The 17,669-nt window shown below is 37.8% G+C and overlaps 2 protein-coding genes across 4 annotated transcripts; both read right to left on the minus strand.

Moving 5' to 3' along the window:
* Positions 1-2,181: 2,181 nt before the first annotated feature.
* LOC135078336 (uncharacterized protein CG43867-like) lies at positions 2,182-8,646 on the minus strand. The gene is made up of 6 exons (XM_063972934.1): positions 8,626-8,646; positions 8,125-8,286; positions 7,470-7,601; positions 5,479-5,623; positions 4,354-4,466; positions 2,182-2,454 (listed from the first exon to the last, which is right to left on the minus strand). The coding sequence occupies exons 1-6, from the start codon at positions 8,644-8,646 to the stop codon at positions 2,182-2,184; spliced, it is 846 nt and encodes a 281-aa protein (XP_063829004.1).
* Positions 8,647-9,377: 731 nt separating this feature from the next.
* On the minus strand, positions 9,378-15,675 carry LOC135078173 (uncharacterized). 3 transcript variants are annotated; one of them, XM_063972755.1, is made up of 6 exons: positions 15,631-15,661; positions 15,140-15,294; positions 13,671-13,972; positions 13,042-13,121; positions 11,611-12,957; positions 9,378-10,719 (listed from the first exon to the last, which is right to left on the minus strand). In XM_063972755.1, exons 2-6 carry the CDS (start codon positions 15,249-15,251, stop codon positions 10,464-10,466), a joined length of 2,097 nt encoding a protein of 698 aa, XP_063828825.1. In that variant the 5' UTR covers positions 15,252-15,294; positions 15,631-15,661; the 3' UTR covers positions 9,378-10,463. The 3 variants fall into 3 exon arrangements, with proteins under 3 accessions (XP_063828825.1, XP_063828824.1, XP_063828826.1); XM_063972754.1 differs by having other exon boundaries at positions 15,140-15,391; positions 15,643-15,658; XM_063972756.1 differs by having other exon boundaries at positions 10,596-10,747; positions 15,140-15,675.
* Between the last annotated feature and the right edge of the window lie 1,994 nt (positions 15,676-17,669).

Below are 17,669 nucleotides of genomic sequence, written 5' to 3' on the forward strand. Positions count from 1 at the left end.
TCGGGGCGTGTGCGGGTCTTTCCATGAAAAATCAATTAAACAAGTTCATGTAACGACCCGCGTACGCCCCGTAGCAATATGAACATACCTTTATAGGTAAACTAATACCCAGTGCACACTATTGCCAAAAAAAATGGTCTGTATAGCCAAAGATTTTATATTGAATCATGTTTCATTTTTATACAGTCAATATTCTTTGCAATAGCATTGTGTCTGCTTGTCTTTACATAGTAACTTACAATCGTCATTTATTTCTCGTTATAATAAAAAAATAACGACAGTAAATTACTTCGGAATATTTATACTAAAACCATATTATGTTTATAATGCCCACTCTACACTATGTGCTATGCAGAAAGTAGAAACCTTGTGAACGATGGATATAGGGTGTTAGGTAAATGGTTATATGAGCCGACACTAGCCCATGTTAACATGGTCATATAAATGGTATGGTGAAGTCAGAAATTTGATATCATCATTTTATTTTTTTTAATTTTCATACAAAATAAATTTTATAAAATACGATTTGTATGAAAATTAAAATAATTAAAATGAAGATATCAATTTTCTGACTTCACCATACCATTTATATGACCATGTTAACATGGGCTAGTGTCGGCTCATATACCCATTTACCTAACACCCTGTATAGTACCGACATATGAGAAAAGCGTAGAAGCGTATCGCTTAGCAGAAGCTTTTGCGAAATGAAGCGTTTTGTTGTAAATACCATGATACATACCGGAGTTACCGTTAAACCACTATAAAACACTAAATTGTTATTAAATATGATGAAAATATTTACTAAATTATTCTTTAAGGAATCCTAATTGACTTTTAAAATTTACTATGTCACACACCAATTAATTGAATCGATATTTTATGTTATTTTAAAACATCCACCGGACTTTTTAAAAATAAGGATTGTGTAACTAGGTTTATTTTTTTATAAAGATCGGTACATTAAAAGAGTCCTTAATTGGGCATTTTTATTGGATTAGTAGGCATTGGGACAACTGAATGACACAAAAAACTTATTTGTTTACTGGAAATCAATACCAAAAGTTATTTTTGAAATCTAGAAGTTATTGGTGTTTGTCTACAATGATTTTAGAAACACCAAAAGCCATGCTACATTTTATTCGATAATTAGAACAATTTCTATAATAAATAGAAAATGTTCAGGGGACGGACAGCAAATAAAAACATAAATCTTTGGTTCAATCCTGGTTCTCGAATGATTAATTAATTTATTTATGATCTAAAATACTTTACTGTTATTTTCAAAATTATAGTAGGTAGGTATTTACTATTTATATTTTTAAGAGAACCAAGAATCAACCAAATAACAGCTATAGAAATGGAAGTGGCGGTTGATGCATACTTTTTATAAATACAGGAGAAATCAAAAAGTATAACTCTTTAATAAACTGAGACACCTTAATAAAACACACAAACAGCAAACATTAGAATGCTTCCAATTGGATGCTAAAATGTTTCTACTGTGTTTTAATCTGGTCATCATATTTTTATGTTATAACTATAAAAGATACAAAATGCAATAGCATTCAATTAGTATCTAAAGCAAACAGCAAAAGTTTATGTATTTAAAATTATTGAAATTGTCTACTGCCTACTCATTACTTTAGATTTTATTTCTTCACTAGCTTTCCGCCCGCGGCTTCGCCCGCGTGTAATTTTGTCTGTCACAGAAAAAGTCCTATGTCCTTTCCCGGGACTCAAACTATCTATATGCCAAATTACTTGAAAGCAAGACAGACAGACAGAGTTACTTTCGCATTTATAATATTAGTATAGATCAGCCCATCGGGTCATTTAATCTCGACACTACAGGAGAGATTTGGCTTGTAAGATTGTGTGATATGCAATAAATAACACTTATCTTACTACATTGTGCCTTTTCGAGTACTATCTTTTATCTTCTGACTGTTTGTGCACTATCTACCTTTTAACAAAAAATATACTTAACTAGCTGACCCGGCGAACTTTGTTCCGCCTTAATGGCAATAAATAACGGGATAAAAAGTATCCTATGTCCTTCTCCTGGCTCTAAACTACCTCCCTGACAATTTTCAGCTAAATCAGTTCAGCCGTTCTTGACTTATAAGTGGAGTAACTAACACGACTTTCTTTTATATAATAGATAAGATAGCAACACCATCAACCGCCACCCCCACACAAACAAACTGAAACCCAACTTACATTCTTAAGCTTGGCGGCCTTAACGTTTATGTTACGTCGCGCAGTCGCGGGCGTTACCTGCACGCCGTGTTTGGTGTGCGTGTGAGGCGTGGTCTGACGGGCCAACGCTGACGCCAGCTCGTCTTGGAGCTCGGCTACTTCCAGGCATTGTTGGAGGGCATTCTGGGCGAGCACCACGTGGTAGTCGATGCCTGCGTGCTCTACGGCTACTGACATGAAGAGTTGGACGCACTGGAATGACAAAACACACACACATACACAACACATCTACACTTTTACACACAACAGCCTACATCCATCCCTAATGCCTTTTCATCTTATGTGTACTTTTCATACTTCGATTTATTGCTTCCTTAAATAACACTTCAGCTTAACCGTACTAATGTCTACTTCTACCTGTTAATTGTTATCCCACCAAAAACATTCTGTAAAAAACTAGCCAAGTCTCGATGGAGCTGCTTGTTTATCTCTAAAAAGTAATGAAATCTAGACAAAGTCGTGCCAAGTCTATGGTTCCTTACTGCGATTTCTTTATTATTATAGTTAATGTTGTGTGACTTGGCCGTTGAACAATCTTTATTAAGATAATCATACAATAAGTATTATTGAAATACGCAGCTTTATTAAGCCTACAATTGACTGGTTATTGAATCAACGTTTTCCAAGTGGCAATTTTCCATCGCCAATGGGTAGCGGTTCTGGCGACAGATTGGTGCAATGGTGTCATGGATTACCTGGTTTTGTACCCTTCAACGGCCAAGTCACACAACATTAACTATAATAATAAAGAAATCGCAGTAAGGAACCATAGACTTGGCACGACTTTGTCTAGATTTCATTACTTTTTAGAGATAAACAAGCAGCTCCATCGAGACTTGGCTAGTTTTTTACAGAATGTTTTTGGTGGGATTTCACTTCTTTTTGTAGAAAGTGGCAAAATTATTTAACGTCGTCGTTTTATCGACATTTTTCACGATATTAAACACAAATAAACTCAACGACCTTTAAAATGGACAACGAATCAGAATTGTTTTAATAACATAACCTTAGCGAACCTTACAATATAATAAACGAAATCAACGAAATGCAAATTACACAACATTCAACTTAATCGACGGGGCGCTTGCTAGTGCTAGCGCCATCTAGCGGTGAGCGATACAGGCGAACACCACGGTGCCGGAGTAGTATTTATTATGAATGTGGTGTTACTCCAAATCTTCGATTTTCCTAGTTTTTATAGTTTTCCCTTTATGTGGCCATTAAACCCTAACTCTGTACCAAATTTCAGCTCTCTGAGTTTATGGGAAGTACTAGTTCTATTTTGATGATTATCAGTGAGTGAGTGTCGTAAATGCGAAACTTTGCTTTCGCTTAACTTCGGAACTAAATGACCAACAGACTTGAAATTTTGGATTTTAAGTACGTGATTATAGCTTACTAGATGACGAAAATTTCTGCGTTCTGGTCTTATCCAGAGGTTCTCAAATAGGGGCCTGAAAATGCGGCGAAATGGTTCCAGTAAAGGATGGTACGGCAGTGTTTGCTTCGCGCTCGACTTGGCGGGGGCACTGCCGTGCCCCCAGATTCTTTCCTCCACAGGACAGGCAATGCCTAGTGTGGAGGTCTGTCTTATTGTTTGATTCTGGCAATAAATATTTTCATTTTCATTTCATTTTCAAAAACACCCCGTTATAAACTTAAGAGCAATATCCGCCCACAACAATTCACACTACAGACGACAACGACCACTACAAAAATGCAGCCATCTCAATGATCTTAAGACATTTCTGCAGAGCGTTGTAAGAAGAACCACAACTGCTTTACGACCAACGAAGCGCTGGATGACAAAAGCGCATGGAGCGTACGTGGTCTGTCAGGCCAGCTAAAAAATCTGTCATTACTGTGCCAGCCCAAGATAATGTCGCATGTTGAGGATCTATCGAGACACGAAAACCTGTCTTTTTTCGATATATTGTATAGTTTAGAAATAATCGAGTGAGATCACTTTATCGTTACTGTTACTGTATTACCTATAACTACCACAATCAATGGTTTATTGATTGATTTATTGATCGTTTCCCTCTATTTCAAATTTTTAACCTCACGTGACAACAATTAATCTTAACCTACCTTAAATAGTTTTAATGCCTCCGCCTGCAGCGCCTCGGAGTTAAGTGACGTCAGAGGGGATGTGATGTTCTCCTTCGAATACAGCAGCGTTGGATGCCGCCATAGCACGCAATCTGCGAAATTAAAAGTATTATTGTAGCTTTATGACTACTGCTACCTATATCAGGCCTGTTCATCTCCGCGAGTTTACATCGAAAACAAAACACGCACGATGGCCCACCTACAGGATACTATTCGACAAGGCCTCACATACGAGCGAACATTGACTCATGCACGCGTATTCTTGTGTATGATGGAAGAAAATAAAGAAAATGGTGTACTAAATACTGTGCAGTATTTAACTGCCTAAATAATAATAAAAACACAGAATGTACTTTTTTAAGTTGCCTCAAAACACTGAGAGCTAAATAAGTAGTTAATATTATTCATGTTAATTCATGCTAAATCATGTATTTCCTCCGCCATTTTCCGCAGTTTGGCACCTCACGTCACATCATTTTACCGAATTCAGCCCTATAGCTTCGGCGCAGTGCCGATCACTGACGTTTGTCATCAAAATGGTGCTTGACTCTTGAGACAAGCTAAATTACACCATATTGTTAATGACATTGAGAATACGTCTTTTTAAATACCTTCGCGAAGTAAAACTTCTGTACGTAGTACTTATTATTATTCTGTGGTATTATTAAGTAGCTTTATGACTACTGCTACCTATATCAACACTATGAAATCAGAACAAGGAATAAAACCTCATTTATAAAATAAGGATCAAGGGATGATGGAATCAAAGTACTGGCCATGGCTTTTATTAAAAACTAGCGGCCGCCAGCGACTTCGTACGAGTGGGTCCTGTTTTATCCCCTTAGGAGTGGAGTTTTGTAAAATCCGTTCTTAGTGAGCACCTACGTTCTAAAAGGAACCCCCCATGCAAAATTTGGGACTCCCAGCACTTGTAATTTATGAGGTTTCGTGATGAGTAAGTGAGCCAGTCACTGACCTTTTGCTTTCATTGATATAGATTAATTCAAGGAGCGTACTAGAATGCAGCGTACCATCAGTTTTTTCGCTTAATAAATGAGAAAGTCAAACATGTATTAATTGTTAAGATGCTAAAAGTTCACTTACTGGGATCGCCATCTGTCTCCATCAGCTTCTGAACCAGCTGTTCGAAGTGCGTGCCCTGGCTTAATCCGCCTCCGCTCACCACGGTCAAATGGTATAACCAGGAGTCCTTGTCTGCTTTGCTTTCGAATAATAGGTACGTTGGACCCTGCAACAAGATGGGGGGCGAATGAGGCTATAATGTGGTGGGGGATTGTGTGTCAAAGTAGGTAGGGCGTGCTTGGATTTGATTTGGAAAGATTTTTGTGTAAAACACCAAGTGCCAGAACTATTACTGTTTTCTTGGAAACATGCTTTAAAAAATATAATATCACATCTCTACATTTAAAATATCACACTGTAATATTAAGAGGAAAGGAAACTTTGTGGCTCTTTGTAGGCTTTCGACTGGTTTCTAATAATACACTCAACATCAAATAAACCGCACCTTCCGCGACGCGAACTTTATAGATTTTCTTCTGACACAATCATGGTACCCCAATAATATTGGTGTTATTTGAAAGCCCAATAAATATCCTTTAAAAAATAAACTTTTTTAAAAACAAGCTTTTATTCTGAATTTCGAAAGTTTGTATCGCGCATGGAATTTATTCCTCTTTTTCTCTGTTTGCGCTACAAGCTTTCGAAATTCAGAATAAAAGCTTGTTTTTAAAAAAGTTTATTTTTATTATAATTTTATTTTACACTTTTTAGTTATATCTTAATATCAGGACCCTGGACATTATCTAACACTAAAGTGCTCGAAAAGACAAATCCAACGAACCCAAACTCGATGAGTTTCCGCCGTTTTGTTTAGGAGTTCCTATGGCCACCTCCCGACTCCATCATCAGACCAGCTCAATGGTACCATAATATTGCATTGTCATCGTACTTACATAAATATACCAAATTTCAGCTCAATCGGTTGAGGAGAACTGGTCTTAAATTCAGTTGCAAGATTTGTCCCACACATACTAACAAGTGAAGTCAATATAAAGCTTGTAAAAAAACACAATTTAATTTCTTAATAAATTATTGACATATACCATAAATGTGTCTTGAAAAAAGACCTCACTTTGGGCTCACCTCTGGGATCAATTAGACCAAATTTTATGGTTATAAAATCAAATAACGATCACACGTGTCCTCTTTAACAGATGGATAGCGATTAATCCCAACTTAACAGTTTTATAACCATAAAAGTTGGTTCAAGCGTAACTACCTATTTTTTGAAGAAGTGATTCTGGATCCTTCTAAAGACACATTTTTGGGGTAAAAACGTTTCCTCTAATGAAATGAAGATTAGAACTAGGCTTTCAAATGGAACCAATGTTGTTGGGAAGTGGGGATGTATACGTTTGAAAAGTGCTTGTTGAGGGAGGTGCGATTTATTTGATGCCGAGTGTATTTCTACGACTTCGACATGTTTATTAATCACAGTTACCAGGTGCTACATATTTTTAACAATGTTAACAGCATTGTTGTGCTCCGGCAGTTAGAGGTAAGATAGCCAGTTTCTCTGTGGTTGAGGATTCCAGAATTAAGCTCGCTTCCACCTTAGGCCAGATAATCACTTACCATCAGGTGAGATACAGGCCAAGAGCTTCCTCGTTGTGGATAAAAAAAAAACTATGAAATTCTCACGAGTGTCTTCACACTTATTGTTTAAGGTCCTGTTCAAATAATCGTGCTTAAGTCGCTGTTGTTTGAAGGGATATAGTCAACATGCCTACTGGTTTCTACATTCACAACTATAAAACTACCACGCATAATATTATCATTATTATGACGTATTTACTGACCGCAGTCATCTCGTGCTGCGGATAAATACCCGCGGTGAGGTGGTTGCACGTGTCGTCGTTCTTATTATAATAGTAGATAATTCGTGCTATTAAAAAGGTCTTGTTCTAATAAACGTACAATAACTATACGGAATAGTCAACATGCCTAGTGTTCTACTTTTACAATCACAACTACCACGCATAATATATGGTTTATTCACTGACCGCAGTTACCTGGTGCTGCGGGTAGATAGCCACAGTAAGGTGGTTGCGCGTGTCGTCGTTCTTCTCTTCCGAGTCCGAGTCTGAAACATGTTCTACGTCTTCCACTCGCGCGTCTCGCATGTTGATCTGGCCAGTTGGGTTCTAGAAACAAAGGAAACAGCTCTGATGAGCATGATCGCTGAATACATTACATAAACAAGTATCACCAAAAACTTTTAGGTTCGTGGAACGAAGGTTATTTTCCCGTACGCTCACCTCGCGTCGGGATGGGAATCCAGTATCTCATATCTAATCACGTAGGTACTTACTCCTTAGCTTTCGACATAAGAGAAAATCAAGTTTAAGGTAGCACCATCTAACAGACTGTACACACAATCTACATAATTTCGTGGACAGATTCTACAAAATAACGATTTAGCACACTGAAAACCAGCGTTTGACCTTCGTCACCCTGGGCCACGGCATAAGCTGAGTGGGGGGACAGATTATGCCGTGCCGACGCGACTGCAGTGGGCATCATTATTGTGAGTAGGTGGCGCACTGCTTAGTTCGCTCTTGTTTTTCTTTCTTATTATTTCCTATGTGCCACTGTTATGGTAATTGTCTGTATTTGTGTGACGTCCATATTGTAATAAATGTTTCTTTCTCAGTCAGTAGTTTTTACCTGGTCTCCCGGCGACTTGAAGTACAGGAACATCTTGCCGATGAGCACGCACCAGCTCTTCTTGGCGTGGCCGTTCTTGACCTTCGTGAGCCAGCCCTGAATGGTGGGCTTGTTGTCCTCTTTACTGAGAAGCAGTTTCGTCGCGTTCCGCCTTTGGACATTCTGGAAAAAATGAAAAAAAAAATAGTTATAGCAGGGTCCATGTTATGGATATAGGTCTATTATGTAAGAACTTTTGTATACCAACATGGAGCAATAAAGAATTTGAATTTAGTTATAGCAGAGTAAATACAAATGAGTAGGTCATCTTCATAGAAACGCCCGAGCGTGGTTTGTATGCGGCACGCACGCACACACTGACAAAATTTAGCGTGGATTAGCGGTGAGTTGCCCCGAATTTTGTCAGTGTGTGCGTGCGCGCCGCATACGTATTGGCGCGCGCTCACATACAAACCGCGCTCGGTGCGTTTCTATGAAGATGACCTACTCATTTGTATTTACTCTGCTTATAGTTTGTGGCATGTTCATTACATTATTAAAAGTAGCTGACATAAAACAAATGATGAGCTAAGCTTTTTATGAGGTGTCAAGACGCGATACCTCCGTAGATTTTAGTGTAGCAATGCAAACTTATGACGTTACTTTTTTGTGGGCTGATTGACCTACTATTCATTGTATCCAACCCAAGTTAATAGAACACTAAAGAGTGTTTGTTAGGCAAGTTGTGGCTAGGATATTTTATACAATTAATAGATTCACTTTTCCTCTGTATTCTCTCATATGACGTTCGTCGTGATAATTGATAACGGGACTATTCCCACCGCTGCAACTCTTATGTAGCCAGGATTTACAGCTTGACCGCTAATAAAAACCCAACCAGTGAAGGCAGTGGCGGATTAACGTATAAGCACTACAAGCACGTGCTTGGGGCCCCTGTTCTCCAGGGGCCTCCATCCTCTGCTGGCGTTTCATTTCATAAGTACCTACATTTTATCGAGATCTAGCCTATGTTACTCGTGAGTAATGTAGCTTTCAAATGGTGAAAGAATTTTTAAAAACGGTTTAGTAGTTTTTGAGCCTATTCATTACAACCAAACAAACAAAGTTTTCCTCTTTATAATATTAGTGTAGATAAAGTAAAGTGCGTTTTCCCAAATATATAATATAAAAAAAGAAAGAAACATTTATTACGATGAACATCATTTAGGCCTCAGCCTCGAGTTTAGCGGGCAGCGGAGCGGGAGCGGGGCGGGCAACGCAGACCCGTTCTCGAAACAAGCGGGCAGCTCGCGCGGCGCTTTAGCGGCGAAGTGTTGTGTTCGGGGTTGTGTTGTCGAGATATTTGTTTTTATTCGCGAACGAAATGTCTGAACAACGGCGACAATTTTATTTCGATTCAAATTTATTCCTAACGCTCGATTTATTGTGGGCAAAAGAAGGAGTGCGCTGCCCGCTCGTTGCCCGCTCCCGCGCCTGTTTTCGAGAACCAGTCTATTTGATTTTACGCATAAGATCCTGCCGCTACCGCCGCCGCCCCGCTGCCCGCTAAATTCGCGGCTGAGGCCTAACGGGCAGACAGTCATATTTTGATTCAGTAAAGCTTCAACCACACCAACGTGTTGGGTCGCGCGACCTGTCATTGGCCTATGATCGCGCCGGCGATGGCGATCCGCGCGCGTTGGTGTGGTTGAAGCATTAAGCGTTTATTCTATACGAGTCGTCTGTGTTGGCGACAGACGCTGTACAGACGTTCTACAAATTATAACTTATACATGAATGGAAATATTATATCAACATCAATAGCCGTAAACTAACTACTTAGGCCTCCATAAAGAAAATAGTCAGTCCACCGTGCGATTGGACGTCCTACGCTGCAGTTTTACCGAATATCCGTCTCCAACTCTATTCAAGATATTTTCCGACTTAAGATATAAAGGAAATACATAAAATATTAAATCTTGTTAGAGACTATAGCAAAACCATTTGTTCATAATTTCACAACAACTAGCACAAGCGAGCCTGTAATTTTTACATTGTGTGTATAGATCGTTTCATCCACGAAGACGCGCCCCACAAATTTTTGGTCGAGGGAAGCGCGGGGTGCGGGGAGTTTGATCCGAGCAATCCGAGCGTCATTACTGTAGTGTGCGTGTGCACTCATGGATGATTTAGCGTGTACCTATAACACTCAAACAGCGGAAGAATGGTGGGGCGCGTCTTCGTGGATGAAAGGATCTATAACCAACAATTTTTAGAAACTAATGCTGCTGTCAAACAGCTCTTTAAGTCTTTATCGTATATTTATCAATTTGTTAAAATTTGCTTCGCTATCAAGAAATTTAGTCTACATCACCTGGATCCAGCAATGACTTATCGACGTGCGTATGCGAGAAAGTGTCCACGAGTTCTTGCTGTGCGTCGCTGGTTCCAGGCTTCGGCTCGTTTAAATCATGCTCGTCCAAATCGTTGATGGAGTTGACCGAGTTCTCGCTCAAACTCAAACTGGAGTCTTGGTCCTCACCGTAACAGCGCCTCTTGTGGTCCGTAGGGAAGTTGTGGTAGGAATGTTCAACGCGCACCGCCTGCATTGTGTTGCTGGGAACACATTGGAACATTGTACAACCTGCGCAGATAAAAAATGGAATTGGAAATAAGACGGCTGTTGACACCTCTCGCTATGACGACAGACCGGTGGGTTGTGTCGTGGCGTGGTAAACGGTGCGTGAAGATATTCAAATCTGAACAAATTGAAATAATAGAGGTTCAAATTATTTAGCAAACATTTTATACAACAGTACAGAACCACCACCAATATAAAAATTAAAGTTTTGCAATGATTCTGGCGCGACAAAACACAAGTTACTGTGAAGATACTGGTTCGAAAAGCAACAATTTTTTATAGAAACGTATTGAATTCAGCGTTCACAGTGTCACAAGTGAGCGAGAGGTGTCTAAAGCTATCAAGATGTCCAATTCCATTTTCACTCAGCCGTGAGAATGATATTTTGGAATTTTTAATTTATTTTTCTGGCCACCGTATATGCTAGCTTAGCTGTTCATCCGTGGTGCTTGGAAGGTAGATGTATAGCAAATGATGCAGCAATAATAAATCAAAAGTGCTAAGCTTGAACAAAGTTTCAAGTTGAAGTAAACTATCCAATAGTACCAAATTAGATGAATTAAACCTAAAAATCTTATTATAACAAGTCATAATGAATATGAAGTAAGTTATACTGTATACTACTGTATAAGCATCAAAACTGTGCATTTAACGCTTAGTTCCAGCTTTAAGCCAAGTCAAACAAGACAATGTTTGATTTTCTTCTTAGCAAGTTGTGCCTATAAACTCTAAATACCCTATTACAAATGAGTACTGATTTATTGACCAATTATAACAGCCACTTAATTACGTAAGCACTGCAGTGTTTTGCGCCAGACGTGGAATCTTTAAAACTTAACCATTTAAGCAGAAAGGCTATGACTTACCTAGTCTTTCTTAGAATAGGCCTGCCCATTTCCACTTGCAGTTTCAAGGAATACAGCTTGGCAAGTGATTCTAACTTCTCCTTTTCCTCTGGATCATGGAAACTTGGGAGCTTCAGCTCTGTTTGGCAAGAATCTTGTAGGAATTTTGAGAGTTGTTCATTCGCAGCGCTCAGGATAAGGAAACCTGGTCGCTCTTCACGTATTCTCCTGCACCCGGCTCTTATTTCTCTCACTTCTGTCACGGCATTGCCCATGGAATGCTCACTGTAATAATGATCGCTCTGTGGCGATTTCTCGCTAACATTCAAGTCGCTAGACGACGTTTTCTGCAACGAAAAGTTTGTCCGAGGCGTCTGACTGAACGTCTCTTGCTGACTGGATTTCTCCTGAAACGCCTGAAAGGACTGAAAAAACGTCTCATTCGCGTTCTGACCCGACACACCAGCGTTCTTTATATCGCTAAAACTGGAAAACGACGAGTGAGGCTGTAAAATGTCCCTATTCTCTTTGCTAATCGCCTCGTCCTCTACATCGACGACGGTTTTTGAATCGGACATCATAGCGTCATCGTCGTTTCCCGAATCAACTTTAGGCCTCTTCTTTTTAAATCTATTCTTACAACTCGCCCAGCCGCTTTTCACTAAATGTTTCTCTTTCTTCAGCCGTTTCGGTGGAGGCATGTTAACTGAATTTGGGGAGTTATTGTTGTTGTTATTGACGGATTTGGAAGATTTAAACGTGAGGCTTTTATTGAAAACTTTTAGTTCTTCAATACCGGGCCAGTCGGTCAGTTCATCGTCGCCTTCTCTGTCGCTGTCATTTGTCACGACTCCATCCGAGTCACTGCTGCTGAGCGAACTAGATTCATTTCCCGCGCAATCCATGCCGCTATTCGAATCCTCGAACAATAGAGGATTCCTCAGAGAGTGTGGTGAGTGTGACTTGTTCAAGAGTTTAAACTTCCGCGAATGATATTTTCCAGTACTGGTTGTAGGACTGAATACCGGTGGTAGATCTGTGGTGATTTTGTACCCAGTTACCTTTGAGAGGAATGGTCCGTTCTTTCCGGAATTTTTATACACAAAGTTAAAGCTTGAGCTACCAGGCAGTGATGGGGTGTTCGTGAATGATGATGGCATGCCTTCAACGTTTTGAGACTTGAGTATAATCTTCCCTGGCTGTAATACAGACTCCTTTCGTTTCTTTTCCTCATACTTCTTGCATTTAAAATCATTTTTAAAGAATGATGACTTGGATGAACATCCTCCGCTGAATGATCTTTCTCTCATCTCACATACATCTCCTTTGTCTCTATGGGACCATTTTCTTTTGCCACAAAATGCATTCCTGAAATTCAATAATAATGTTCTTAGTTGAAGGTTCAATATGCTCCGTAAGTAATAAAAAATAATGATTTATAATAATAATTACCTTTCTTGCTTGTGTTTGGTAATATGTGGAATTGACGTCAGGCCTTGGGTCTGCATAATTATTGTAGCTGGTAAGGCTGGCTGTAAAATACAATTAAAAAGTATATCATTTGATTTGACTATGTTTTTGATTCTCAGCTTCTGTACAACAGAAAAACACAATACAAACAAGAAAAACTTGACTAACAAATAACCAAGATTGTAACACTAAGGACAATAAAGTTGGACAAGACAATAAGGCATCTTTATTGTTGAACAACAATCAAGTGAATAAAGGTATTACCTATTCAATTTAGATTTACCATCATATCCATCCATAGTGTTTATTAAAGGGGCAGGATAAAAAGCTATTAAATTCAAAAAAGTATATTATTATGTTCATAAGTGCCAAAATATTGTTCAAACCAGAATAAATATTTTTTTATTTTTCTTTATGTAATAATAAACCATTTTAATATTTTTCTTTACAGTTTTTATATGGAGTTTTACTAATCTAAAATTTTTTTTAGCTAACTGAAGTTGAGTAAAGAGAAATTATGTAGTTAATAATTCATTAACTTCCTTTATTAAATTATTTTGAATAGATGTGTGTTGTTTTGAAATAATTAACTAAGTAAAAAAGGGTCTAACCTCTGTAGTAACACTTAGTATTTCGATGGGCGGAGAGCGCTTTCCATCTGGGTATTCGACAGGCATCTTTTTATACTTTCTCTTCCTCCTTGCATTTGCTGGTCTTGTTGGGGAGAAGTTTTCGTTAAACGAGTCCGACTCGAAATTGCCAATTTGACAATACTGTCTGGACTTCATACTGCTTGATTTGTGCAGGTTTAGATGAGGGTCATCGGAGTCTGATAGTGGTTGCGTGATGAGTGGGGCCTGTGGAGGGCTGCTTGAACTACCATCTTCAACCAAACTCACTGCTATGGCGGCCGCTGTAACAATAAATTATTGTATAATTTCAACTGAACTTCCTAATAAATAAAAATTCTTTTCAAAGCAACTAACACCTTCATTAGATACTATAATGTTGAAATAATTAAACACAACACTATATTAATTTTATTATCAATAGAATTTATGCAATTTTAATGGAAAGGTTTACCATGTTTAATTAGGTGTTACCATTACTATTATTAGTAAGCTTCTTCAATATCTGGGGGCACGGCAGTGCCCCCACCAAGTCGAGCAAAAAAGCGGCACGGCCGTACCATCCTTTTCTCGAAGCAATTCAGGCCATTTTCGACCGCCTGTAACTTCGTTGTGGATAAAACTAGAAGGCTGAATTTTCATTAGCTATGCAGGCATTGTAAAGACACGGTATATTTAAAATTTCATTCAATTTGAACCAGTAGGTTAAGAATTATAACGGGTCAAAGTTACTTAATTTTGTCACTCACTGACTGACTCACTGACTCACCGATCATCAAAACTCTAAGGCACTTCTAGCAGACCTAGAAGCTTCAAATTTGGAATATAAGTAGTGTTTGGTGTATGAATCAAGGAAAAACTAAAATATTTGGGGGCACGGTAGTGCAACCGCCAAGTCGAGTAAAATTTTTCAATTTCGGTCCAGTTTTCTAGATACATAACTGCTGTCTACAAAATACAAAAAGAAATGATATTTGGGGGCACGGTAGTGCAACCGCCAAGTCGAGTAAAATTTTTCAATTTCGGTCCAGTTTTCTAGATACATAACTGCTGTCTACAAAATACAAAAAGAAATGAGATCCCATCAAAAACAATACTTGTCAAAAAAACCAAGTCTCGCAACTCAGTTGTTCTACGGTAAAAAGTTGTGAGATCCATGTAATACCAAGTCCAGGCCAGGAAATCTTTAACGTTTTACATAAATATATTGACTTGGCCATCGCATGAAAACACGTGTAAATTAAATTATTTAGTGCGATGGCCAAGTCAATAATTTATGTAAAACGTTATAGATTTCCTGGCCTGGACTTGGTATTACATGGATCTCACAACTTTTTACCGTAGAACAACTGAGTTGCGAGACTTGGTTTTTTTGACAAGTATTGTTTTTGATGGGATATCAATGAGTGATAGTGCTGTATCTTTTTAATGTGATTATTAAAGCCACTCACGCAAATTTCCAGCGGACCTAGTGCGTCGACGGAGCCCTAGTTTCCGCCGCTCTTGCCGGCCGCAATTACTCTCTTCCAGAGCCAGGTTTAAGTCATGCGACAGCCTTTCCATCCTCTTAAACACCGCGAACCACTGCACCCATTGTCAGAACCGTCTAGAACATCTGAACTGTTTATCTCAAACAACAACTCAACAACTTTTCACACACATTAACTTTATTAAATGAGTTCGAAGTACTCTCACAACCGAGACTGATGTTTGAAAACAAAAATTACTAGTTAAAGTACTCGTAAACTGCCCAAAATTGATACTTAAACATTCAATCGCTAACACAAACAAAAGATTTAATGCCCGTAAATAATTTAATAGTAACTGACTTAACTCTGAGAACAAAACAATTAGAAAGTTAATTCATAGTGCGATGAACTTATTTGAAGCAGTTTTGGACATAATTACAAAGTTCATCAGATCATTTGTGTGAAAATATTACTTTTCCATTCACCAGATTTTGACAAAATTTACGGCCACGAAAAGGAAAGGGCAACAGTTGACAGAGAAATGACAGATATCACAGCACAGATAAATAATAACAGAGGCTGACATCTTGACTTTGAGTTTTTGATTTTTTGATTGAACTCGATTTTTTTGAAAATTTATCTAAGCACAGGCTGTTCCAGTCCAGAATGGATGAATCTAAAATTATAAATAGGCTTAATTAATTTAATTTTATGTTTTCGGGGATAACCAAATTATTCTTATTAATTAGCCTGTAGGTTTTATCAAATCTTCCGTAAATGCCACTTGTGGTCTAAACTGAATAAATATTTTTTTGATTTTGATTTTGATTTCCTCAAAAATGAAAAATAATGTTAAGAAACTTGGTTGGTTCAATTCGAAAATTATAAATCGTACCCACGATGGATTGGTTTGTTCAGATAATTGAACAAATATATTTGTTTCAATCAAAGCAGCATCACTATTGACGACCGTTGACTGTCATTTTATATGCGTACGCATCTGTCAGTTTTTCCGCCAATTTCTGTTTTTGTAAATAACATTATTTTAGTGTTAAAGTTTGGGTATATTTGCTGAGAAGTGCGTGTTGCAGTTGTAAACAGGTAAATTCATTCAACATACATTACAACGTGTATAGATTTCCCTATTTTCATTACATTTATGCACGTTAATGAGACGCCAAGATGGTTTCATACTGAAGGTAAAAGTTTAAGTTATTACATTGATTTTGGCCTAATTTCTAAGTATCTCAATTAAAAAATACTAACAATTATACGTTGGAGATGTCGATTAATCAGTAGATAAAGGATTAAAAAAGTGTTTTGCAGTTTGTATAAATTTCAAACTGTCGTGTTTCTTTGTATGTTAACTAAGAAACGTTAGCTTACAATTTTGATAAGGTAGGTACCTATTGCCACAGATCAGAATAAAATATAATACTGATTTGCTTTAAAAGTTGCAACAGAAGTTCACAGTCGTTTCATTGAGATCCTATCTTCTAAGATTAATGCTAGAAATATGAGCAAAGAGCTACACTTATCAAAACAGACACCCTTAGAAAATTTCTAAATGATCTCATCTTGACCCAGGATAGTATGTTTTCACCCAATATGTTTATAAACAGATTAAGTATTCAAATTATAATAAGTATTTAGTAAGTCACAAAGCCAGTCTGTTGACTTGTCTTATAATATATTTGTATACTTATGCACTCCAAAAGAAGAATTTTTAACAAAAATAACAGTTGTAGATAGAGCATACCTACAGCATACTCATAATAGCTCTTCATACAGCAATCTTTTTTTATGTAGAATATTTAGGCATCCCAAATTAAAGTGAAGGTCACAGATAGTAGACACTTCAGTTAGCTGATTGTATGTGACCTACAAAGCATGTTTATTTATTGTAATAAGAAGTCTAGTCTTATTATTTTAATTGCATAGTTTCGTTTATGTTTTTATATTATAAAAAAATCTTAAGCCCTATAAGTACCAGCGAATTGAGACTCGAGACTCAATAGAAATCAATTATTACTGTGGTCTCATGCTACCACTTTGGGTTCCACGAGATAAAGTGGTTTATCTATCTATTTCTAATTTAATAGTCCAGAGGAAAGCAGCATTTACAGTATTGTTGCAAAATAGCACTTATAAAAGTACACGAAATGCTGCAGTGTTTATGACTTGGTATTGTGTATTCGTGGTGAAAACAAAACCTTAAGCCTTAACCCATCAAATGATTCTCAAATTCTTTGGGTGCACGAAACAGTTGACAGCTGAATTACATGACGAGTGAATGAAAGAAGTTCGTATACTTACATTTGACAATGCGCTAAAGCCCAAAGGCGTTAGTGTTGGATGGCCGACTCCGAGCAACACTGGTTCGAACCCCGCTGCTGAACTACGATGAATCCATTCTTAACATTAGCATATTAGCCACAAGAGTTTAATGGGATTATTTGTAAAAATTACTAATATTCTTTATAAACAAAAGTTGTAAAGCCTGGTCCGTGAG

The sequence above is a fragment of the Ostrinia nubilalis genome, chromosome 14 (genome assembly GCF_963855985.1).
Source record: "Ostrinia nubilalis chromosome 14, ilOstNubi1.1, whole genome shotgun sequence".
NCBI lineage: Eukaryota > Metazoa > Arthropoda > Insecta > Lepidoptera > Crambidae > Ostrinia > Ostrinia nubilalis.

Excerpts from the sequence above, each read along its gene's own strand:
- LOC135078336 (XM_063972934.1), bottom strand. The coding sequence starts at position 8,646 with ATGCCACAAACTATAAGCAGA. Across the intron at positions 8,287-8,625 it reads TGCCACAAACTATAAGCAGA|AATGTCCAAAGGCGGAACGC; the intron begins GTAAATACAAAT and ends CATTTTTTCCAG. Across the intron at positions 2,455-4,353 it reads AGGCATTAAAACTATTTAAG|TGCGTCCAACTCTTCATGTC; the intron begins GTAGGTTAAGAT and ends TTGTCATTCCAG.
- LOC135078173 (XM_063972755.1), bottom strand. The coding sequence starts at position 15,251 with ATGGAAAGGCTGTCGCATGACTTAAACCTGGCTCTGGAAGAGAGTAAT. Across the intron at positions 13,122-13,670 it reads TACTAAGTGTTACTACAGAG|CCAGCCTTACCAGCTACAAT; the intron begins GTTAGACCCTTT and ends TGTATTTTACAG. Across the intron at positions 12,958-13,041 it reads ACCAAACACAAGCAAGAAAG|GAATGCATTTTGTGGCAAAA; the intron begins GTAATTATTATT and ends ATTGAATTTCAG.